We start from the raw sequence: 26,098 nt of genomic DNA, 5'->3' as shown, positions 1-26,098 counted from the left end.
GCACGGGCGTCTTACAGTGAAAAGAATTTTCTGGAAAAATTCCAAGAAGCAAAATAAAGAAATCTTTATTATTCCAAAAAAGGCCTAAGTCTAATTAATGAGCATCAAAAAATAGAGAATGAACAAAAACCTTGTTGGTTTTAGAGCAGCTTCCCAAAGAATTTATTATTTTTTTTACCTTCTAGTAATCTGATTTTCTGTCTGTAATTTTCTGACCTTTGACGTGTCTGTATCCCCAACTGGAATGTTCTCAATGCTTCCATTGAAGCGGCCCCGGCCCAAACAGGGACTCCTTGTCACTCCCCTTACGTTCACATGAAATCATCTGGGAGGAGGGCTTCCCTCCGGACACAACTTCCTGCCTGCTTCAAGGAATTCAGAGTCCAAACATAAAGACCCACTTAATCGGCCGACAATGTTCCGTAATTACCGCCGTGCTGGTCACTCCTCAGCCCTCGCCAAGAACCCCCTCGAACCCAGCTTGTAATGTGGCGCAGGGTCCGGCCTGCCGGTTCATGAAAGTAGCTCTCATCACCAAGCATGTGAGGACACAAACACCCTGAATTACTTCTAACAAGATGTTTGCTTTTCCCATCTGTCAGCAGCCAGAGGGCACAGCGGGCTTGTTGGGTTTTTCTTTCCAGTCGTTTCCATCAAGCAGCAGCAGCAGCAGCAGCAGCAAGACTCGTATGAAAAGCCAAAATAGAGCAGAAGTCATCATACCTGCATGTACGACCAGGAATCGGGCAAACTTACATCTTACATTTTGGTATTAAGACATTTATCTCACTTATAAATGACAATCAAGAATTCAAATGTTGTGTAGTTTTGATTAAAGTTTATTTTTACTGGTCTTTTCCATGTGTCTTCTGTCTGTGTTTGAGCATTTCAATACAGCTGTCATCTCACTGTATATTATCATTTTAAAATATAGTTTCCAATGTCTGAAAAATATGAAATTATGTGGCAAAGTTGAATAATTTTAACAAAAAACAAACACGCTCAACATGCTGAGCGGCTGGACTTTTCCTCACTTTTCTAGTCCTTTTAATTTAACAGTGTCATGAAAATCTTTCCTTTTTTGTAATTTTTGCTTTACGTTTCACACGTCACATTTTGATGACATCAGAAAAAGTAATTGAAGAGTGAATCTTCCCCTCTAACTTCCTCCCTCATGAGCTGCAGCAGCATTCCCAAAACTTTGTCGACATTCTACTAATGTCGGGAGAAACCACACAATTTCGCAATTGCAGCGTTTCCACTGAATAAGAAACGTGATCAAAATCACACGTGACTGGGTTTGTTCACGCAATAAGTCGCACCATGATCCTTTAACTACTTCCTGTCGTCGTCTTTGTGGTTTGCGGCAATGGCAACATCCGGTTGTTGATCATGTAACTCGTGCTGTGCTCCGTTGCAGTTTTACAAAATTAACCAATTACCAAAAATAAATAAATAAAACCCTTATCCTTGCACTAAAACTTTTTAGTAAACTTTTTTTTTTTTTTAATTTGCGAATTTATTTTCAAAACGTCAAATTGCGCAATTGTACGGTCAATGAAAACACAGCCACCGACTTCCTCCTTTAAGGATTTCTTTAGGCGGCGGAAACCGAACTCACCGACTTCAGTGGCGCACGTGACGAGCCAGCGCACCATCTCTCTCCGCCGCCAGTTCAGTGTGGACAGGGTCAACCTCATCACCTGCGGGACACGAGAGGTTCAGCAGAGAGTCGGCGCGGCGACGGGCCGCCTGCGCGCGTTTCTCTGCGTGTGCGCCGCTTACCTGGAGGCCCAGCTCCAGGGAGACCTTGAGCAGCGTGAGGTCCGGCAGGCTGTCCATCAGCGTGGCGATCTTGAAGGCGTCCTGAGCCAGCTTGAAGATGTGAGAGGAAGAGTGGATGTTCTTCTGGATGGACTCTAACACTGTGTGGAGCTTGCAGGCGTCACCTGAATAACAAGGCAAAGCCAACACGAACGTGGTGGGTGTGTTACATCCAAGTGAAAGGTGGTTGCCAAACCTTTTTTCTGAAATAGCATCCTTATGCTGTCTTTTTTACCCCCACCCCTCCCTCACAACCCATCGCTGCATTTTTCTCAGCATCTTCACACAAATGCTCTGACACAGACGTCTGATTTTCCTGTCACTGTGGTGCGGAGAGTTGAGTCGCGGCTGAACGGCGACGTTTAGTCTTTGCACCCAAACTTTCCGCTGACTAATAACACAGAGGTTCTTGTTGAGGAGCGGCTAAAAGCAACGCAATAATCTCACCATTTAAGTCACAAAGTTCACAGCATGAAGAAGATGAGGGGGCTCATTCTGGAGGCGTGTCATACAAAGTGGACATCCTGTTAAGTGTGTTTTATTGTGACTTTGTGTGACAAAGCGGTAAAGTAGAAACATAACGATACGTGATCACAGCTGCGGGTCTCTTTATGGACCCCTGTGCAGATCCATAAACTGAAGTGTTTGCACTTTTCTTCTTTACAAATCAGCCCAAGTTCAGTCAGGTTGGATGGAGAGCGTCTGCAAACATCAACTATCAAACACTCTCAGTTGGATTTAAGTCTGCACTTTTACTGTGCTGTTCAAACACAAACCTTTATAACCCTTAGAGCCATTTTGTTTGCCTTTGATTCAGCTAAAGCTAATTAGTTAGAGCTGGAAAAAAAATACATTTCTAAATTAAAGAGCAATTTTGGGATGGCCATAGTGGATCGAACAGAGTTCTGTGAGATAGTCAAGGCCAACCCTGGTTTGAATTCTCCTCAGCTTTATCTCTTAGCCCTTGTGTAACGCTTTAGAGTTAGTGGAACTAATGTTTATGATTAGCACTTTAGCGCACCAGCTTCCATTAAGCATTGTGTTGACGTAGCGCTTTAGCCGAACGAATGTTTATTATTAGTGCTTTAGCACATTAGCTTCTGCCAAGTACAATGTTGGTGTATAACTTTACTGTTAGCAGATCTAATGTTTACGATTAGCGCTTTAGCTTCCACCAAGTACCGTGTTGATGTAGCACTTTAGCATTAGCACAAATACTGTTTGTTATTAGCGCTTTAGCATTCACCAAATACCATATTGGTATAGCGCTTTAGTGTTTAGCTCTATGCTTTGCACAGCTAGCTTTTTAGTTAGTGGTGCCCACCTCTGGTCTAAACCGTAGAGAAATGGAGGGTTTGGTGTTTTTGTGTCGGTGTTACCTTTGGCAGCTGTGAGCATGGTGGAGGCCAGTTCACACTGCTGGCTCTCTATGTGGCTCAGGGTGAACCAGCGAGGGTAGCGATTGGGCACCACGGACACTATGTGCTGAGGCCGAGACAAGTCAGTTGAAGGGGGCGTGGACTCGAGGACCGGCAACCTGAGAGAAAAGGAAAACTTTTTTTTTTAGTTCTTCCTTAGATCAAAACACATAATTTCTCCACTAACTGCGACATTTTATGAAGGTAAAGAAGCTATCAGAGTAAAGTTCCCATCAGAAGATCAATCGATAGCTTTTCTTTGTGCACCTGCACACCTGAGCTTCAGGCTGTGAGCTCTGAAAAGTGGATGGGTTTAAAAAGAACAATTCACGTTTTCTGCAGCCCAAATCACAGCTCAAGCTGCTGGAGTTCAATCATTTGGCTTTTTTTTTTCTTTTTCATTACAGTAAAACAAAGCATCGGTGCAGTTTAGTTCAGTGCCAGAGAAGCGGTAAGGGAGAACACCAACGGCATTTATTTATTATTCACACGCTTTTGTAAAAGTGCCTCTCTGCAGTGTTCAATTATTCAGTGAATATTCCAGCAAAAGGAGGTTTTGTCATTAAACAAGGTCTCAGCCAGCTTCTAAATCAGCCGCAGCGTCGGAGCAGAGGAGGCCTGAGGGTGGGGAGGGGGGGAGTCACCGCGGGACGCCGTCTTCACGTCACCACATCACAGCTTTACATGGACTCATCATCAGTTTGGGCTGTTAGTGATGTAATTCGAGCAGGGTGGAGTCACAAAGCAACAATTAATGACAATGACTCTTAAAAACCAGAGCTGGGCAGGGGGATGGTTGAATTTAGAGAGGATTTTCCCAAAACTGAAACATTAATATTTCGGTCAAATGTCCGTCTGCATGTTGCACCACATTCTAGGGACCGATCCCCTTTTTCCACTTCCGATACCGATGCAGATATCTGAGGTTCGGTATCGGCCGATATCGATCCGATACAGAAAAACAGAATTGACTTAAAATCTTTCTTTCTTTTTTCTTTTTTTAAACACATACATAATAAATGCACTGAATTACAAATGCATTGATAACTCTGCACCAGTACAGCACACTTAAATACACCAATACCTTCACAATCTTGATCAAACATGTAAAAACATCTTTCAGTTGTTCACTCAGGTCAGTTAGGAGTAGAACAAAAACAATTGGTCAAACATGTAAAATTAAACTGCAATAAACCTTTCAACTGGGTCAGAAAGTGCAATTTGCAAAGTAAAAGTGCAAATATAATGTTAAATAAACAATAAAGCATGACGTAGCTCAGAGCATGTAGCATAGAATTAGACTGAAGAGATCTGTCCTTTTGGCTCATTGTCACTGATACCCTATCTAGAAATTTTTTCAATATCGACAGATCACTACCACATTCACCCGCTCCCAACCTCCAAACATAAACTGGAATCTCTGACTTAAATTTCTGCGATAGAAATAGGAAATAATCATCACCCTGTGTGAAATGTGCAATATTCCACAACCTGTACCGTGTCAGTGTCCACTGCCACCAGATTCAGATTTCTACCACTTTTTATAACTATGTATTTACCCAACACTCACAACATATAATTTTTGTCCGTTTATCTTCTTTCATCATTTTTTTGGAATGCCAACAATTTTTTTTGTTGCAGGAAAACAATAAAATCCTTGACATTCGTCTTGAAGTCATCGTTAAGGTCCTCAAATCATTCTGACCTCAAATGATCCGTGAACGATCATTCGTCATTAGTCCTACGGGGGATGGACTTTTGACCATCAGCTGGAACAAAGAGTGGCAGAGCTGTCAGCAGGGGGCAGTACAGGCAACATCACACATGGCTTTTAGAAAGTTCCACTTGACTTTAGGAAGTCCGAATTTCGGATTGTGAAGTTCAGGTGGAGACTCAAGACTTGGAAAGTTAACGATGGGTTAGAATTAAGTGGGGATGAAGATAATTTTCTTAGTGATTTTATTTCCCTGAATTTGTTCTGTAAATGTGGGAAAATGTGTAAATGACTTCACTGTTATAGCAGAATGTGATTATTATTATCCCAATCAAAATGATGATGAATAACCCAATGATATTTTTTTATTCTATTGAGTTGTTCGACAATGTCACAAACTGAGTTACCGTATTTTCCGAACTATAAGTCACATCAGTCAGCATAATGTGTCATGCATAGGACAAAGAAAACATCAAAATTGCACTTCACTCTGTTGTCTCTGGAGCAACATGACTATAAAATATAGTGCGACTCGTAGTCCGTAGAATACGGTAATTCTACATCATGCATTCTGTGGAAATAATTCATTTAAAATTTTTTTGCAGAGATTTTGCTAAAATGTTTGACTCTAGCCAAAGGAGAAAATAAAGAGCTTTATTTAGCTGAATATATATTTATTGGAAATCATAATAGAATTGTGACACCAACATGCAGCGCTAAGTGCAACGTTGCTTACATGCAACACACACTTTTTGTAAGGCTTTCACATTCAAAGTGGCATCCATGAGTACCGCCGCCTGCTTGTCTACGCCTCATTTCATTACTCTAAGAGTCAGAAAGAAAAGAAGCCAAACTAATGTTCACTGTTCAGACCCACTGTCTATTTCCTCGCGTCCGTTAGCTGCTAGCTGGCGTACGACTCACCTCATGGCCCTGAGTGCAATGCTGTACGCCAGCTCGGCGTCGTGAGGTAGCAGGGAGGTGAAGAGATACTTGGCAAACGTGTGCATGGGGACGCTCTCTCTGTAGAGGACTTCCCCCAGACCGCTGTAAGGACCGGCTGGAAGAAAGGAGACAAACAGAGGGGGCAACGGTCACAATCCGGAGCAGACAGGAGCCGCCGACGGGACGCTTAGCGCAGACGATGTCAGCAAGTCCGTTATTAAAGCTAAGAGAGGCAGCTGTAGGTCAGGGGAACACGTCTTGGACGAACATTAGAGTATGTCCTGACTCTGAGACATGATATTTGACGTCTGTTCATGCAGATAGGTACACATTTGTGCTCAAAGATATGAAAATACAGTCAATAGACAGGCCAAAACCAGCAGCATGTTAGTTTCTTATGTTTGTGTGAACATTACAGACTGTCTCTTTAAGAACATGCTTTCTTAAAGACCAGGAAGTTGTAGTTTTCAGAAATTGTTCAATATTGAAATTGACAGAGTTAAATAGTTCACTGCAAAAACACAAAATCTTACCAAGTACTAAAAAAAAGCACTAGTTCAACTGGCAGATTATTTTACTTATAGATAGTACTTTTTAAAAAATTAATATTAAGGAATTATTGACTTATAACAAGATCCTATATGTTGCTGAAAAGTGACTTGTAAGTTATTTTGGTTTTATTTCAAGTTAATAAGATATTTGAACTGGAAACCAAACCAATAACAATACTTGATAAGATTTTGTGTTTTTGCAGTGCTGGTTGCTACATTTAGCTGCTGCTAATTTGTGATTTCTTTAATGATATTTTTTTTTATGTCACTCTTACTTTCCTGCCTGGTTTTCTTTGCTGACTCAGCAGAAAATCTTCAATTAGAGGAGACAGGAGAAACTGTCCGTTCTCTGCAAACTGTTTATCAACATCAAATTTGATGCCAAAGTTAAATTGTAAACATTTCACACCACATAAATACTAAATCTTGCCAAGTATTTTGGTTTAGTTATTTGCATTTTAATTTCCCTTTGGGATCAATAAAGTATTTTTGAATTGAAGTATGTCCTGATGCATGAAACCCTAAAACTGTCTTTTCCACCATCATTGTTTGTGGGCTTCATTACGAGCAGTATCAAGTATAAAGTTCATAACGAGGCAAAATCCATTGTCTCGTGAATCTTCACCTGCTTTTGGACTGTGGAACAACAAGAAGAAAGGTCAAGCTTGGGGTCAACACACAATACTTATTAGTGGGTTTTGTGTGAGTGAAAAAAAAAAACGGAACATTACGGGACGCTTCCTTTACCAGCCATTGTCTAAAAGTAAGCGAAATGCATTCTGTCTTCACCCTTCCCTCAGTAATGTACTGAGCAGCCACTTCCTGTGGGCGTCTCCTTCGTAATCACAGCCAACCGGGGATAACCGAGCCTCATGTGAGGAGCTGACCGCCTCTATCATTAGTGGGACTGAGAGCAAAGGAGGCTTGAGCCGCGAGCTTTTTTTAGCCGTCGCACGCCCACACACAGATATGTACACAACGTCAGCAGCCGGCCCCGGCAGAGCAAACGATGCAAACACTAGGAAGTGTAAATAAATGAACGAAGGGAGCACTGAGTGCATGCTAAGGTACACAGACAGAACACGGTGTTTAGGCACCAACAGATTAGCAGAATACAGAGCAAACAACATGTTAGCGAAGGTTGGTAGCATGCTAACGTGTGCGCAGTACAGTAGGACCGAGGTTAGCTTAGCGTAGCGGAAACGTGACTGAGTTTTATATGCACTTTTTGTGACTTTAAGGGGTGGTGTTCTGTAAAAATAAACAGTTTTGAGCTATACATCATGTTATAATATTTTTCCCTCATCAAAAACATGCCTGAAGTGTTGCCTTGATTTTTTTTTTTTTTTTAGGAATGTTTAAGAAATTTTTTGATCTCCGTGGCAACCACTCAGCTGTGCAAAACGGCTTGTTTGACCTTAGGGGACGAAGCTCCTCCTTAGAGCAGCAAAAGTCACAGAGCTTCTGCCACACAGAGCAGCTCCTCCCTGCCACTCCCCACTCAGCTCCTTCAGACTAGCCAGCAGCAATTAGCAAACACCTGGTGGAACTGCTGAGCTCATATGAGCTACTTCTCAGTGAAACGCTGGAAAATAATGTTGTTAAAGGGTTAATGCAGGAGCCATGTAGTCATGATTTTCTGAAGTCAGATTTTCAGAAAGAGCAGGAGTTTCTTAAAGAGACAGGTAAAATTTCAAGACATCAAATTACTTATATTTGATATATCCAGCATTTTATAACAACTGAAGCCAACATAGTTACTGGATTGTGCTATAAAATGGCACCATGTGTCTGGAAAATACAAAACACTGGTAACATGGTTATGGTTTTCATCTTTTCTTTCTGCAAATAAAAATCCAAAAAGTGCAGTTTGCATTTATACACATCCCCCCTTTTTCTGTTACCTCTAAATAAAAGTCACTGCAGCCTACCAGTGTGGTTTTTATTAACAATAAAATCCTTTCTGTGACGGCCGGGCCTTAATGACGAAGACCAGCGCTGCTGATACGGTTGCCTAGAGACCAACAACAGATGACGTGGTGCTTGACTAAAACGTTACGAATTTTTTTTGTCGACTAAAACTGGACTACAGCTATTCTTTTTTTTGTAGGAAAATGGGTGTTATTCACCATAGATCCAAAACTTCAGAAGACATTTGCACGTTTGCTATGTTAAAAGAAAGACATAAATTTGGACTTGATTGAACAAATTAATTTTCAGTATAACTACAGGATTTGGGGTTGCTATTTTACAAAATGCTTGCTAATATTTAGCCACGTTTATTCCATTAAATAAAAGCTGATTTCGGTGCAGCAAAATTGGTTTTCCAGCAAAAATCTCTGGATAAACGACGTTGTACTTATTATTAGAGCTTGGTTATAAGGAGATGAATACCTTGTGTTCATCTCTATATATACACAAGTCAAACTCGGGTCATTCTTGAATTGCAGATGTTTGGCCACACGAAATCTAAAATGTCCAAATTTGAGAGGTGTTTAGAGATAAATGGAACCCGGCTGTAGCGGCGATGGTGCGGCTGCTTCACTCACCCTCCAGCAGAAGCGCGGCCTGCTTCCGGAGGATCTTCACCAGCGCCTCGTCCAGGTCTACTTCCTGGAGCTTGGCCAGTAGCTGCTCTTCGTTGCGACACACCTTCTCCTGGGCGTAGAGGCCGTCCGGCATCGCCCTCTGCTGGCCCAGGCCCATCAGCGCCGTCTCCACAGCCAGCGCCGCAAACGACTCGCCTTCCTCCAGGAGAGGCAGCGGCGTGTAAACAGGGTTCTCCGGCCTCCTGCAGGGGCCCAGGGAGCCTGGTGGGGTGGGGGGAGAAGGGAGGATGACTCAGGGAAAAATAAACGTCCCCTCTGGGTTGTGAACCGAGCCGCGTATTGATAAATCTATTGATTCCTTTTCTCCCTGCGCTGTGCACCTCCTCCTGGGAGCAGTGATCATGCGTTTTAGAGCTTTAATGATGTCTAGGCAGACCTCACCGTTTGTCCCAGGAGAAACCACGCTCCCCGAAGAAAACACACTCTCTCACACACACTTGCACCGATAAAAGCAACGGCTTTAATTGAAAACCTTGACAGCTACGTCGGCACTAAGAGACCGAAACTATTCGGAGGCAGCCGTCTCTTCGTTGTGTTGCAGGTTTTATTTCAAACTGATCGCAAGTTTCTATTTTTAACCATCTACTCAATTATTCATTACAAAAATAAATAAACAAATATGTGCATAATTTAAAGTGCTAGAAAAATCTAATTGCCTCAGTAGCTTGGAATGAATTGTTTCTGACTTTTCAACAACAACAAAAAAAAAACTTGTAAAAAATTACTTTTATGATGGCATATTAGGGCTACAGATGGTAGAAAAAAAAAGCTTGAGTAAATTTCTGGTTAAATAAATAAATAAATCTCAGAAATTTTCCAAATAAAAAACTCAGAAATTTCTGAGTTTCAAAAGTCAATTTTTCTCTAGAAAATGTCTGATTAATCTCAAAATTTCTGAGTTTTTTTTTTTTTTGCTGAAATTTACAATTTTTTCTCCCACTCAACTTTCCATGACAATTTTTGGGTAAAGCCCTCTGAAGAGCCAGCTTTTGTTATCAATAACCTTTTGTGGGCCTCAGGATGTCCAGTCAGCACATGATTATGTCGTTCATTAAGTAAAGTCTCATTTTTATCGGTCTTTTAGGCCGAGCTTCATGGGAATCAAAAATCTGGCTGTAAGCCATGGTCATCAGAATCCACAAAAATAAATGAAAAGTTTCTGATCTGAAGTACATTGGTAGGAGCTTTAATGTAAGAAAGTGAAATGAGCGAGGAAATAAACTCCTTCAGCAGCTCTTATTTTGTAAATGAGATCCTGGATCTCGATGGGACAGTCTGTAGAAATAAAAGTTAAATAGATAAAAGCCCTCTCTGAAATTGAGAATAATGTTATAAAGTTTCAGATTTTTCTCCTAAACCAACATCTTAAAGCTCAGTTCCACCGAGTGGAAACAAACTCTAAACTGCCTAATAATTCAAGGGGGTCTTGAGTGCAGGGGGCGCTTTGTGAATTAATTGTACTTTATACCAGAGACGCGAGCGGCGGGCTGCTGTGACGTCCTGTCTGACTGTGGCATGTCGAAATTCTGTCTGCATAATTAATGTGTTTTAATTGGAGTGTTTTTCCTGCCGCATCTCTTATTCATGAGCCGGTATTGGAGGATGACTGCAGGCCAATCAGCACGTCTGTGTCATCTCTGCTGATCACGACCCGAGGCCCTGCAGGTCTGACGGGAACGACGCAATCGCTGCGGCGGGATGGTGCGTTTGAGGACGGCTCGATCTGCAGTAAAGGAAAACGTCTGGGTGCGTCCAACAGCTCGAGTCCGCCAAATGTAAACGTAGTTACCAGAGGACGATTTCTGGTATCGTTTCTAAAGAGGCTAACTTTTTTGTAATTTTGTATTTGGTTGTAAGTACCAACAGTGGTGGGCAACGCCAAGTAAAAAGTTTGCTGAACGAACCCTAAAGCACAAATCGTAAACATTCCTCTAATGCTACACCAACGTGGGGATTAGCTGAAGCTAATGCTAAACTGTTAACTTCAATTCAAATTATATCTGCCTCTGACAAACTACAACCCTGCTGCACCATTTTATTTTAACATAATTTACATTTTCTACAATGCCCTTAGACAGCCCTGGCTCCAGACGAGTTTAACGGGGGGGCATCGGCTTATTTTTTGGGCGGGGGGGGCAAAATGAATCTACGTAGCTGAACATGGACAACACCAGTAGTCTACAGGCTTAACAACAAGCTTAACGTGCTGTACTGGTATTAGCTAGCCATCTTTTAGCTAACATTACCTGCATCCAACAGCATTTCTCAACTCGTTCGGTTGGTTTGGGGGGAAAACTGTGAAAAGTTCTTTGCGTTTTGTTGGTTTGCTGCCGTGATTCAAACACGAACCCGAGCAGCTCTGCCCAGCTGCAGCAGCAGGTCTCCTTCGCTGCCGCACAGGTGTAAAACCCAGCGCTCATGTTGCGTTTAAAGGCGGCTCGGAAAAACAGGTTACGACGTGTTAACGGATTAAACAGTTTTAGCTGCTGAAAAAAGTGACAGAGGGCACAGATATGGGAAGTGCGGAAGCCCCTACTGTATCAAATCGATATAGGAATAACAGAGAGTTGGCCACTTATAGGTAAAAACAACAAACAGCGCCCATGCCGACGGGCCTTCTAGATGTTGTGTTTATATCTATATTAGTTGATCTACCGCCGTGTTTAATTTTGTTCTCATTTCTTGCTTGATACAAAGTTATTGGTGGAAAACATGAGAGAACGTGAGGAAAGAAAATGAAATAGCTGCGTAGTCTTCACTCACTTCAAAATAAGAGCGTGAATATAAATGTCTAACTACTTGAATAATTCTTAAGCAGTTAGAAGAAAACTTCAACACAGATTTCAAACCTTATTCACCTAAACTTTTACAAAACAGCCAAGTAAATGAGCGCTTTGGAATTTATCCAGAAGGTAAGTGCACTTAGCTTCTGGACCACTTAGCAGCCACCACTGATGCACCCAGAAGTGAACTACTGGCCAGAATCGGATGATTTTCAGTTCGACAGTTCTTGATTGGTGATCACACAGTTGGAAATGTATAAATGTAATCGTTAATCTTTAATCTAGTCACACTAACCACAACACTTTGTGGAAAAAGTGCTAAACAGATTAGCTAATTTCAGGATCCGCCAGGAAGCAAAGAACAGAACGTATAAAAAGCATTTAGAGGAGAAACTGTGTATTCATGCATATCAGCTGCTCCCTCAGACTGCTATTTGGTCCCTTCACCATTACATACTTTGCAGTTTTGGTTGTTTTTTTGTGTTTTTTTAACAGATTGCCACAAAACGTCCAAAACTGGAGAAAATCCTCATCAGCAAACTCCTCTAGCTTCTTATGTTGGGTCTGCTAAATAATCACATTCTACCTAAAACAAAAACATTATCTGCTACTGTGACACCAACAACAGCTGTTTTTCACTGAAATGAGAATTTTCACTGTTTTACCACCTTGACAGAAGAAGCACTGAATATTTTCACTAGCTGCGTTTCCATTACAAATGTGCGCAAATCTTTGTCGATATTCTGCTAATGTCAAACAAACGTAACTTTGCAATTGCTGCATTTCCATTAAATAAGAAATTAAACTAAAAATCGCACGTGAATAGTCTTATTCACGCAGTAAGTCATTAAAAATTATGTCAGCTACATAAGAAATATTCATAGTTCAACATCAGAGGAGCGTCTCATTAAGGCGTTGGAGCGATAAGCCCCGCCTACTTGGGAGCGGCTGCTTATGGAGTGTTTTTGGGGAAATTGTAGATGGCGATTTTACAGAAGAGTGACGGATTCAACCCACAACTTTGTATGAATTGTGCAATTTGCGAGCTGCAGATGGTCCGGAAAAAAACAAAACAAACCATCATCCTCCTGCTTCCTGTCGTCTTCTTTGCATCGAAATCCATCTATTTCAATACGGCTGGAAAAAAACCCACCTCACCCTAGCGCACAAAAGTGTTTTTTTCACAATTGCCGTGTTTCCGCTGAGCAAATTTGTTTTCAATTTTGTGCTTAATCGAATCGCAGCTGCTGTTAATCTGTGAACATCTACCTGGGAAGTCGGCGGTGGCACCATCGTCGCTCCCCCGTCCCGTCTCCATAAGGGTGGCGAACAAAGTGCCGATGGGGTCCAGAGGGTGGCCCACCCAGCCCTCCAGGTTGGTGATGGATGTTACGCCCCTGTGGAGCAGCTCTGAGGGATCGAGAACATGGACAGCTGAGTTACTACCATGGAAAACCAGGTATCAGATCAGGATCAGGTATAAACTACGTGTTCCTATGTGTTCCGAACAAATAGGCAACTTTTACCTTGTGTTGATTTGTCACCTAACATACAAAATCTACAGAACGAAACCTGCTGAGGTTTGAGTTTCGGCGAAGAGCGTCGCCTCAAACAAAACTCCAATTCAGCAAAGGACGACAGACGGACCTTTTCTGTGGCCGCGGAAAAGCTCCAGCTGCTTCTGCTGCTGCCGCCGCAGCGTGTTGACGATGGCGATGGCCAGCCGCACAGCCTCTTTGGGGTAACCGTGTGACCGCAGGGCGTCCACTCGGGCGCATGCCGTGGGAACGTGTTCTGATTTAAAAAAAAACAACAACAAAAAAAACAGCGAGAGGAGACGTTTTTACTTTGGAAAAAAAAAAAGTATCAAAACAACATGAGTAATTTTGTCTAGTTTCTAGTGCAAATATCTTCATTATGCTTGATGTTAGACAAAAGTAACTTTTCAGCAAAATATAGGAGCTTGTTTTAGGTAAATAATTCTTAATAATGATGAAAAGTTCTAGCAAATTATTTCACTTATAACAAGACATTTCTCTCATGTTGTCAGTGAAATAATCTGCCGGTAGAGCTTATGTTTTGTCATCAATATTAAGGAATTATTGACTTAAAACAAGCTCCTTTATCTATAGTTGGTTTTGTCTTGTTTGGAACTAGACCGAGCACACTTGGTAAGATTTTGATTTCAGTTCTCCGGCTCTCTCACCGTGCCACAGGGGCCACCCTCTGGAGTCGAAGAGGGAGCCGTTGAGGTTGTCGTGGTAACAGTAGTTGTTGTAGTGGTCCTCGGTGATGACGTGCTGCAGGTGGGGGTCCTGCCAGTGCAGGTCGCAGGCCTCGATGGCGCGCGTGAAGACGGTCCGGTGAGGGCGCGTCAGAGCGTCTGCGGAACGGGGAGTTGGAACGGCTCGTCAAACCCGAAGGACTTTAGTCACAACTCGACCATGTGGCGACAGGAAGTTAGAACTTTTTTCCACATCACAAGTAAAACAGGAAGTGTCAAGACCACAACTGGCGCAAATAATGGTGCTAATTTGCTAAAACAAGGATAAATGAAGGGCCAGAAGAAGCTAAGCAGAAATCGGTTATGTTTTGAAGTGACTGGTTCAAGAAAAAAAACACTAATTAAAAAAAAAAAAAAAATCCAGCAGTTTCAATAATGTTGCTTAGTGTATAAAATATAGAATGATCAATAATTAAAAATATTAAATATTCATCACACTGAAATAATCCAAACTAGTCATGTCAAGGTAAATGACCTTCCTGCTCAAATGAAATGCTTAAACAAAATATGCAAAGAAAGCTACGTTTTCTGGCATTTATCAAATAGGAATAATTTTGGTGAATCCATCGGACCCAAGAAAAGAAAATTTTTATCTGATTTAACTTCAGACAGAGAGGCAAAAAAAATCTATGTGTCTTTTTATTAGGCATATGAAAATATCCGGTCTCAACTGTAAATAACTCTTTCTAAACGTTAGATTGCACTTCATTTTCAAAACTGTCCCGTTTGAATTTCAAGCACTTTCCAAACCTTGAAAGCAGCTAAACGAAATGCAAGTATTTTCAAGGATTTTAAGCAGCTGTACGAACCACGTTACGAAATAAGCAATAAAAGCACGCATGATTCGTGCTGATAACGTATCGGGTCAATATCGGTATCGTATCGGAAGTAAAAAGGAGACACACTAATAGGAACACAACTGTAAAATGTCAGAATGACACAAGGCTGCAGAGACTGTCTGGATAAAAACAGCAGCAGCAATAGAAATCCCTCTTTCCTTCTTACAAACATTATTTTGCTACCCGGGAAAAAGGGAATTTCTCTGATGTAGTGAAAACGAGTGAAATAAGAAAAAGCTGCAGGACCTCCACTGTGTTATTAGGCTCTTTCTATTAGCCACACTGAAAGGGTAATAAGGCTCACAGGCACCGAGACTGAAGCATGGAGACTTGATTAAAAGAGAGGTGGAGGAAAGGGGAGGGCTCAACGGCGTTACTACGGCAGCAGAGCGAAGGGAGCAGACTGATAAGGTGACAGAGAGAGAGAGAGAGAGAGAGAGAGAGAGAGAGAGAGAGAGCGTGGAGATAAAACAGAGGAAGGGCTGCGCTCCTCTCACCTGGATTGCCAGGAGGCCCCTGGGGCAGAGCGTTGGTCAGATTGATCAGCTCGCTGCCATGGTTACCGTCCTCCAAGGGACACACGTCCACGCCGTTCCACCTGCGGAGCTGCCGGAGCCACGCAGGCTTCTGCTCAGGCTTACAGTGCGGGTTCAGGACGATGCACATCCACAGGGCGCCTGCACACACACACACACACACACACAACCCGAGATCACACACTCTGCTCCGAGATGCAAACTGCTGAAGGAGAGTCGGCCAAATACAACGACGTATCGGAGGAAACCCGAATGAAAAGCAAAGATTGTGACATATAAAAGCAAAAGGAATTGCTATTATTGTGTCGATGTCAGAGTGATGTTGCTTCCTAAGTTAATGTAATGCAGATATGAGATGAAAAAACACTGAATATTAGGGCTAATGTAGTTAAAAATATATATTTTTTAAAAATAGTAAATTTCCGCCAAAAATCTCAAAATTTTCTAGAAAAATAATCGTGGACATTTATGAGCTTGAAAAGTAAAACATTTCCAAGAAAAAAAAGAGAAATTTTGACATTAGTCTCAGAAATTTTCAAAAGAAAAACTTAAACATTTCAGAAGTAGAACATTTTTGAAAACAAAGTTGTGATGATACGAGAATAAAGTTGTAAAGACTCCAGAATAAAATTGTATGACAATAAAGACAATATAGCCAGAATATAGTTGTAATACCAGGAGAATGAAGTAGTAATTTTATAAGAGCTACTACCAGAAAAACAAATAAAAATTAAAATGAGCAATATTTTATTATTCTCGTAATGTCGTACAGCTATTTTTGTCTCATTACAACTTTATTATTGAGTCATTGAGGTTTTACCGTCATAACATTATGACCTTATTCTCGTAATTAAAATAAGACTTTTTGTTAGCCCGGCCCCAGTACTCCGTCGTATCTCTGCTGCAAGTTAGTGTCAGTTTCAGACGAACACGTATAAAACCTTCTGCTAAAGAGAAATGCTTCTGTGGGAGTAAAATGGTTCATATGAAGCCAAATCAGCTGCTGTTCAAAGTTAAAGTGAGTCCGGCTTAAAACCCCATCAAATAAGGGAATCATGAGTCCGAACCGCCTCATCTCGTTAGTGCCTCATTGTTTTACTGAAGAGGATCGCTGCGCTAAGGCCTGAAGGCGTACAGGAATACCTCACACCACTTTATGTCTACATACCCCCACAAAGCATCTTGTTGCAAGTGGATGCTACGACAGAAAGTTTTTCGATTACGCAGTAAAATAAATTAACAAGCTTCATCAAAAGCACCGAAATGCGCATTGATCGGTCTTATCGAATCGATTAGCGACGCCAAACAAGCTGTAACGCTTCACAGCAGCTGCCATCCGGGCTTCAGTGTCTGGGCGCGGCTGCATTTCATCGCCGTACCTAGCTCGTCCCACAGCTGCCTGTACTTGTCGGTCATGGTGGTCCCCTGTTGCCTCCACAGCGCCAGTCGGGGGTCGCCCATGAACTGCTCTGTGATCAGCGTCAACATGCGAGCGCCGTTGGAGTCCCTCATCCTCAGCATCTCTCTCACCTGGAGGGCACAGAGGAGCTCAGGTTACATGTAGTGTTCCTTTTTTTTTTTCCCTTTTGGCGAAAAATTAAATTTTACAACAACAACAAAAAAAGAGAGATGGAAACAGGACGTGTGAGTGTAAATAAAAAAAGAATCTGCATGGCTTCAGCTAATGAAGGTGAAATCAACAATATGAAAGAAAAATAGAATCCGGATGAGTATTGATGTTTTAGTAAGGAGTGGTTGGGTCAGAAAGTTTGTAAAATAAATCACACATGATAATCTTACTTAAAATAGAATACAACAGCCATCATTCATAAAACATTCACCAGTTATTGCACATGAGAATGATATTTGGTTGCATTGATTCTCCATCAGACTACTGGAAAAAAAACAGCTTAAATAAAAAGTTATAAAAAGACCTAAAATAAGTACCAACAAATAGAAATACTGGCACAAAGTACAGGGGAAACAAAGCATTAAAAAGTTTTTAGAAAGAGTTTAGAAAACAAAACTTTAATCACTGATTAAATATGACATAAACAGAATATTGTCTTTTGCATCACAACACACATCACAAGTTATAGAAGAAGCAAAGACATCGACACACATCCTTGTGGTATCCCAGATCTCTGTAGCTCCATTACAAAAAAAGAAAAGCACACAGAGAGGAGAGCCCTAATACGGCTGGACGGTTGGTACCTTGCTGAACAGCAGGTTGAGCTGCTTTCCCGAGCCGTGGTACCCGCCCTGGGAGAGAAAGAGCTTGACCTGTTCCTGGACCTGTTCCTCATCCAAATGCCAACAGTTCTCGTCGTCCACGCTCGCCCCCGCCGTCGGATCTGGAGCTCCTGCCATGAGTGAAAAGGGAAAAAAAACAAAAACAGACAGTGGTTAAGCTCTTTCAAGTTGTTGTTCTATTTATTATTATTATTTTTTTTATTTAACTTTTGGTAGAAGAATAAACAATTCCTATTCGCCTCGGAAGTCCCAACTCTGACCTGAGAATGAGATTATTGCCAACTGAACAGGTTGCAAGGAAAACAGTGAGCTGCATGCCAATGGTTGTATACAGTGAGGAAACTAATTACTTCAATTACTTGTATGCATTTTATGCAGATTTATACGGTACGTCTTTGTGTGACAGAAAACTTGTGCAAAGAAAATGCTAATTTCAGCCACCTTCTGCTATGCTAGCTATCTAATGCAAATATTGAAACGAAGTACAGACTTTAGAAAACAAAGGTTGAATCATTTATTAAATTTGACATAACTAGCTGTGTATGTAGTTAGCTAGCAAAGTATCTTTCTAGATAGCTAGCAAAATTGCTATCTGTCATCTATCCATCTATCTAGCAAAATAGCTATCTATGTATCCATCTATGTAGCCGTCAAACTACATAGACAGTTAGCTAGATTGCTATCTATCTATCTATCTATCTATCTATCTATCTATCTATCTATCTATCTATCTAGATAGATAGATAGATAGATAGATAGATAGATAGATAGATAGATAGATAGATAGATAGATAGATAGATAGATAGATAGATAGATAGATAGATAGATAGATAGATAGATGACTTCAGAATGCCATCAGGTTCCAGGGATCTTAAACAGGTGGAGCATCTCTAGCTTTCTCCTCACTTGACCAGGCTGGACATGTATTGGATTTTTAGGTCTGGACAAGTGAAAAGCCTTAGAGTGAAATCTGGCCTTCAGCTGGTTTTGTTGTTTGTTTTTTTTTAGGGAAATGTGAAATTCCGACTTAAGAGTACAGATTATATGCAGAAATTTTTATTTAAACAGCTTTTTTTTTTTTGAGTGCTCCAATCAAACAGAATGCATTAATGTGTGCTCGGTCTACTTAAACACTTATCAATAGCATTAACCCCGCGACTACAGCGAGCCCAGAAGAGCAACTTTAGGAACACTTAACAAGTGTCTCTTGGGAGAACCGAACGCTGTAAAAAGGTTCAACCACAGAGAGAGTGAAAGTAGTTAGGCAGAAATATGAAGTGAGAAACTGAAGCCTGAAGTGTCCGGGACAATCAGGAAGCTGCAAGCTTACAAACAGACTCATATTTTCAGTCTATAAAAAATTGATTCAAGCGGCTAAATAGTTATTACTTTGGCGAGAAGCTTGCAAACGAGCTGCATTATGATTTTACTTTATAGATTATTATAAAAACGGAGACAAAAACTCAGACATAAATTATTTGTCTAGAAAATTCCAGTTTCATTTCAGATTCAGACCATTATCCCAACTTCTGTGGTAAGCAGAAAAGAAGCTGTTCTGCATATTCTGTCGACAAAACCAAAAGCAGGTTTACTCACAACGTCACCCACCAGCTGGGCCTCGACTGGTACAAAACAGTGCAAACGTGAAAACAAATACCTGCGTCTGCTTGAGTGCGTGTTTGTACGCATGTTAAAAGCTCAGCCTGTTTTTGGCCCTGAGGCCCCAAACGGCCCCTCCACTCACCGTGCACCTGGTTGATCTCGGAGTTCTGCGACAGTATTTCGTCGGCCAGCTTCTGCGCCGTCGGCAGCACGTCCGTGTGATGCACCGTGATCAGGTACTGGACGAACTTCTGCAGCTGGTCCCTGTTCATTTGGAACAACGTCTCCGAGATGGGCAGGCGCAGCTTGACCTGCTCGGGCTTCCGTACCCGGTAGAGCGAGAGCGCCACCACGTGGGCGCAGTAGAAGATGTCCTTGTTGCCGCAGCCGCACGTCACCGACGTGATCTTGCAGCGGTCGAAGCTGACGCTGACGTTGCACAGCAGCTCCGGCTCGGAGGACGTGGCCGGTTCCCGGACCGTCCCGCTGAGGTGGAAACCTGCACAGAAACATGTTCGCCGTCAATCAGCGGGAATGAAATAACGTTTTTGACTTTCACCTATTGTTGTGGAGTTAGTTGGACCTTAAAAATGAAGATAAGCATCATCAGGCACTGCAGATTTTGTGGAGATGTACCGAGAGAGTTCAGTTTTCATCAACACTGTTCAGTGTGGCCACCTCGACTGAGTGAAGAATAGGACTCAGAGCTAGCCGTTTCCAGTATTTCTAAGGTTTTTGCAAATAAAGTCAAAGGTAGCACAAAAGGTAAGGCCAGAGATAAAATGTTATTCAAAAGAAAGCTGCACTTTCTCGGGAGCCATTTTGGACGATCATTCATGTGTACACAAATTTTCTGAGCTCAAAGGAACACAGGAAGTGCTAAATGTAGACCAGAGCAGGTGTGTTTCCATTGACCATAAAATTGCACAAATTGGGATTACGAAAATAAATTTGTGTAATGGAAACACGCCGATTACAAAAAAAAACTGGATGTTACTACTGGCGAAAAAGACAAAGAAAGCAACAAAGTGTTTAGAGGATGATGACGTGGCATGTTTTTAATGACCTTTTAATGATTTTAATTGCATTTCTAATTTGATGGTAAAACCGCTATTGTGAAATTGTGTGTGTGTGTGTTTTTTTTACATTAGCAGAATATCAGGCTGAGGTTTTGCAGACATTTGTAATGAAAACGCAGCTGGCGTCAGCTGGAAATAATCTAATCACCCAAATTAGCACCCAAAGGTGAGTTAACTCTTCATTGGCGCAGACAAAGGGTCTGCATAGAATGAGATGCGTAATGTTTTCAGGTTGTTGCTACATCGTTTTAGCGCTTACATTAATATATGTATAAGGCATCTCAGAGACATGGAGCTTGTGAAGAAATACATTTGTGGAACTGCCCCAAAAATCTGTTGCAACCTGACTTAGTCTGGGACCAAACTGTGTAAACTGCATAGGAATAGTGGACCAATATTTACTTCCTCCTCAGCAGAAATAACATAAAAAATTTATTTACTGAGAAATTTGAAGAGCTAATAAGATTCAGACTTGCACTGAACATTGCTAATATGATATTTCGTTCATTATTCACTGATCATACCCTCACTTCACCGTTAACCTGTCTGTCACTCGTTCAGAGAAGCGCCGGCCAGGTGAAAGGGTGCCACAGAAACACACACACTCTCATTTCCTTTTCATTTCCCTTTCACAACACCTCTAATGCTTGCCTTCCCCTAATCGCCTCCTTCCTCTGTCAGCACGGACAGGATCATTTCACCACCGGCACAAAGTCCTGCTATTAAACTGTCAACCTCTGGCCCTCTCAACACAGAACCTATAGAAGTGTTTGTGAAGAACATTCACATGGAGGAGGGATTAAACCGACTTCTCAAATCCTGTATATTTGGGTTTCAGTCAGGAATGTGCCGTAAACCTGACCAGGGCATCGGTTTTCACTTCAACCGAGCCGCAAGCGAAAATGAGATTGAAATATTAAGCTTGGAAAGACGCAGCAGATGGACAGGCGCTGGCAAAGAACACCAACACAACAAGCACTTTTATAAGCAAACCCTGGAATAGACAACCTGACAGGGTTCGTGGGTTGACAGATGGTCTCAGAGGCACGGTGGTACACACCGTAGGAGTTCATCGTCCACAACCAGCCTGTCCCCGTCTCAGGTTCGCAGCATGGCGAAGACCAACAAGTTCGTTCTGCCCAACGAGAAGCGTCGCACGCAACAGTCGCTTGAAACGCAGGAGCATGATGTGCTTCTCGCTCCCCGCTGTCGTCCGCGCAGAGCGGCCAAACGAGAGGCTGATCAGCTACAAAGCCAAGATTGTGACAGCTGACAGGCGGCTTTATTAGGTGGCCGTCTGAGCCAAAGAAAATGGAAAGCTGCGTCAAACACTCAACCTTCTGTCAAGTCGGTCTACGGGGGAGATTTAAATAACACGACTGCTGTTCTCACAGGCGAGAACTTCTGCTGTGTCTTGAGAATGTGAAACTCAGACAGGCTGGTCTTACAGCAGTACTTTAGTGGGATCTACTGAGAATATTACCCTTCTCTGAGTCTTTACTGATTGATACCTCAGACATTTTGATTGCTGCTAAATTTCTGGGAGTAAGGTTCTTCAAACTCAGGATGTCTAACGCATGATAGCAGACATTCGGAGAGATATTTAGAGGAAGGGATTTCAGTAGCACACTGAATGATAACTTGTAAAAAAGCTTCACGTCAGAACATCTGAACTGTCCCTTTAGGTTGTAGTGGACCAAGGAGTCTCTCATTGACTATAACCGTGTTCCCATCCAATTGTCATTTGAATTTAAAATGTTACAGAAAATAAAAATCTGTGGACTGGTTGGAAAGAATCAACCAGTCTATGCAAAAAGACTTGATACTCAGATTAATACAAATAAACTAACACTTGTTCGCCGTGCATCAGCTTCCATCCACTTTGCAATGTTCTACCACTTTGCGTTGGTCTATCACATCAAATGCCACTAATTACAGTAAGGTTTGTGGTTATAAATGACAAAATGGAAGAAGTTTAAAGTGATATGTGTCCCTTAGCAAGGCTTTCCACAACAGAAAGTCAACAGGTCTAAGTGTAGTGTTTGAGAGATCAGCTGAACACCACTGCTAATCTGCTCCGAGACAGGTTAGCAGTGGTGTTTAGCTATTCACAAATCTAGAACAAACATCCAGGAAACTGCAAAAATGCTGAAACGTTGACTCCCACCTGTTTATCGTTTCCATTGATTAGTAGTAACTGGAAGATCGATCAATGTATTTGATGTGTATTTGCTTGATGAGTTTTGACAAACTCTAATGCTTATTGCTTGTTTCATAGTTGCTGACTGTATGATGTTTTATGATGTAAGACGACTTTGAACGGCTGAATTTTGCTACACAAATAAACTTGACTTGTATTTATGATATCATATCTTCCTAATGAGTAAACTGGGTGATTATTGCAGAATTCTGTAATGGGTGTTATTACTACTTATACTAAAACAAACACACTGTACTTACATATGAGCTCCAGAACCTGACCTGGAACGTCAGGTCTAATTTCCACTTTGCTCACAGCTTCTCCTGTGTGTATGTGTGTGGGGTGGGGGGTGGGGTAGTACGTGTGTGTGACACCCTGCACATAGCTGACACACATCCATCCCAGTATTGTGGAAGAGTCGCAGTAAGCAGAGTGGGTGTTTTGTCTGCAGACACGATGCACACCAAAGCCAAACCAAACGGGAGGGGAAGGAGTCGATATCTGAGAGTGAAACCCCGTGTAGAAATGGAGAAAACACCGTTTCACTTCTTACAGCTGCTTTTCCTGCCGAGCACACACACACACACACGCCCACCCCCACATATGAGTATCGGACCACACTCTAGTCAACCACCGGGTCCACATCCTGTAACGCGGAGACAAACACAGCGGCGTGGCCCCGCCCCGGTCATGCCTGGCCCACAGCTGAACCTTTGACGTAACAGAAAGAGAGACACCGACTCGGCAGGAGGAAGGAGCGCCGCTGTGCCACTGGAAAAAATAAAAAAAATGGCTATGCCCTCAGCTGAGTGTGAGAGAGCACATGCAGGAGCGTCAGAACTGGCTCCGAGCCAAACCCTTGAGCTCAGCATTTTGTAATGCACTTTCTTTCTCTCTGTCTGCGCTGCAAAAGCTTGCATAATTCAGCTGTGCGCTCCGCGTAGCAACCGGAGTTAACACCTTCCAGCCCGCTGCAGCCCGACACCACACAAACCCGACTCGGTCTGGCATTTGAATGTCATACCGCCTTCAATTGGATTGATCACGTATACTACTAACTGCTTTATGTTCAAAACTTGCTCTTAAAACAAGTACTTTTGATTTCTTTAAAAGAAAGAAAGAAAGAAATCAAGCTGAAAAGTCGCTAAATGTCTTCAAAACATTTTTCAGGATAAAAATGGAAACGTTAAAACATAAGTTCATCAGTTGTTTCATAAGAACTGATGAACTCCTTTACTAGCCTCAAGTCTTTAAAGTGTATAAGGGCGTTTTCACACCTGATGGTCCAGTAGATTGGGGACCAAAGTCGCAACATTTACAGTTTCAGCTGGTGCGGCTCGTTTTCACACTGCACTGTGTCAAACCAACCAAACCCTTTGAAAAACCCGTTCCCCTCCTCGCCTGTGGTGGCGCTGCATCAAGAAACCCTGAAGAACACAACATGACTTTCTTCTTCACGAAATTTAACAAACAAAATGGAGCGGTACCAGATTTGAGCAGTTGCAGGATTTTTGTTTTATCTGTAGCAAAAGACCAGGGGCCTCAGGCACAAAGCATGCGTGCGCACAAAAAATGTGCGGCGCCATATTTTACGCAAAAGTCGGCATGTATAAAAATTTACTTTGTGTCAAAGCTTGCGTAAATATACGCACACCTTTTCGCTGGCGTGAAAATGTGCGGCAGCCACGCAAACTTTTTCTGTGGACAATATCAAACTACAAAGTGTCAAAACTCACCTAAATGCACTGAAATCTGCCTACATTCTGAGTTATTTAGACCAAGAAGCATCAAACCCCATGTTTTTCATGATTTTAATATTTTATTGTTTAAACGTTAACGATGAAACTGAACCGCATTTATCCTCAGAAAATAAGCTAACGCACACAAAATAAAGAATTCAACTCACTGACTCTTCTTCAACTTTAAGAACTTTGCATGGAGGACAGATAAATTCTCCATAATAGATTCAGTGGACCGCTAGTTTTAGGTCTTTCTAGAAATGTTTCTTGAGAAGGGAACCTCAATACACTTCTGAAGCCACCTCTTTGTTTTCTTGGCTGTGTTGGAGGATAGATGGTTGCCTTATTTGAGCTCTCTGGAGAGGGTTTCACGAACGGACTCTCAGGCTAAAATGTTCCGTTTTGGCTTCAGAAAATGTTGTTTATTGAAACAGCTTAAATAACCCCACACTAATACAAGCAACTAGTTTCCCCATTTTTCCCCTCCCTTCTCATTCTTCACCCCACTTCCACCATTTCCATTTTCCCAATAGGGGCTAAGGATATCCAATTATGTCTGAGTGGGAACTGGAAAAAAAAAAGACAAAGACAAGGCACAGCTAGCTCCGTGTAACTCGCTGCAGGCCTTCTTGTCTGTTTCTTGTGAGTTTCCATAAGCACCGCAAAAGACTTGGCGTAGCTACCGCTAGTATTTTGGGAATTTTATACGGGGATGTTTACAAGAAACTTCAGAAATGACAAATAGAAAAATTGTTTTTGGGGGAGGAATTTAAAAAAACCAGGTATGTTCAAATTACAGTGAGGTTTTAAACTACTATTTTCCCGTTTCTTATTTAAACACACCATGCAACAGAAACAGAGTAACACTGCTTGTTTAACATCTCAATTACAGTTATGCCAGAGGTCTCAGAAGCTGGAAGGGCTGGCAGAAGAGACGGCTTCTCCGCCGAGCAGTGCTGTGAGTGTTTAAGTGTGTGTGTGTGTGTGTGTGTTGTGTGTTATTGTTTTGGTGACAATGGGGAAGCTAATCTCTCGCCTGTGGAGACACCGAGGTGTCTCTGGGGCTGGCAGAAGGAGCAGTAAACAACCAATCAATAGTGATGCCTGACTAATCACAACCTGACCGAGGCGCCTGGTTTCAGGTGAATTTAGACAGAGACAAAAGTGAAAGTATATCAGATAATGGCTGATAGGGCGGGCTCTGACATATTTCTGACCATTGATGAAATCGTTCCACAGCTGGTAGCTGAAAATACAGTTAACTGTGATAATATCAGATGTGTCTTTGAAAGAAATACAGTTGATTAGACACGTTTTCTTATAATGTAGGAAAAATGCAGCAGGAAGTAAACACTGTGACATAAGAATTATGCTAACTATTTTGGTTTTGTTTCACCAGGTAAAAGCTAGAAGAGATTTTTATGCGTTGATATTCGTGAATAAAAATAGTATTTTGGTATTTATGCAAAAATCTAAAAAGAAAATATTGTCACTTTACTAAAATAATGGCCCAAGTCATTTTGTTGCCAAAATTATTTTGGGATGGTGACAAAATAAAAATGACCCAATTGCCGTTGGTTAAAACCGAAAAGCAAAAAACGATTATTGCTGCGTCTAGAATAATAAAACTTCAAAAAAAATTTCTTTATTGCAAAAATTTTGAATAAAATCAGTAGATTCTGTTCCTTAATCCAAGTTTATCACAAGTCTAGCTATTTATA

General features: G+C 41.7%; 1 protein-coding gene across 2 annotated transcripts in view; it reads right to left on the bottom strand.

Annotated features, from left to right (window-relative positions):
* Nucleotides 1–26,098, bottom strand: part of LOC116724226 (zinc finger SWIM domain-containing protein 6-like) — a 53,333-nt gene that overhangs the window by 5,343 nt on the left and 21,892 nt on the right. The window contains exons 1-13 of one of the 2 annotated variants that reach the window (XM_032569727.1): nucleotides 22,899–23,049; nucleotides 19,502–19,858; nucleotides 17,718–17,866; nucleotides 16,883–17,033; nucleotides 15,465–15,644; nucleotides 14,051–14,227; nucleotides 13,492–13,638; nucleotides 13,114–13,254; nucleotides 9,002–9,262; nucleotides 5,881–6,016; nucleotides 3,204–3,361; nucleotides 1,786–1,949; nucleotides 1,622–1,703 (exon numbers count right to left, since the gene is read on the bottom strand). In XM_032569727.1, the coding sequence (XP_032425618.1) occupies nucleotides 1,622–1,703; nucleotides 1,786–1,949; nucleotides 3,204–3,361; nucleotides 5,881–6,016; nucleotides 9,002–9,262; nucleotides 13,114–13,254; nucleotides 13,492–13,638; nucleotides 14,051–14,227; nucleotides 15,465–15,644; nucleotides 16,883–17,033; nucleotides 17,718–17,866; nucleotides 19,502–19,858; nucleotides 22,899–23,034 (2,239 nt within the window). In that variant the 5' untranslated portion in view covers nucleotides 23,035–23,049. Of the gene's footprint in view, nucleotides 1–1,621; nucleotides 1,704–1,785; nucleotides 1,950–3,203; nucleotides 3,362–5,880; nucleotides 6,017–9,001; nucleotides 9,263–13,113; nucleotides 13,255–13,491; nucleotides 13,639–14,050; nucleotides 14,228–15,464; nucleotides 15,645–16,882; nucleotides 17,034–17,717; nucleotides 17,867–19,501; nucleotides 19,859–22,898; nucleotides 23,050–26,098 lie in introns of those variants that run through there. The other variant, XM_032569726.1, reaches the window with a different exon arrangement.

The sequence above is a fragment of the Xiphophorus hellerii genome, chromosome 8, assembly GCF_003331165.1.
Source record: "Xiphophorus hellerii strain 12219 chromosome 8, Xiphophorus_hellerii-4.1, whole genome shotgun sequence".
Lineage (NCBI taxonomy): Eukaryota > Metazoa > Chordata > Actinopteri > Cyprinodontiformes > Poeciliidae > Xiphophorus > Xiphophorus hellerii.
The sequence above is the reverse complement of the archived record's forward strand: the minus strand, read 5'-3'. Positions and strand labels throughout refer to the sequence as shown.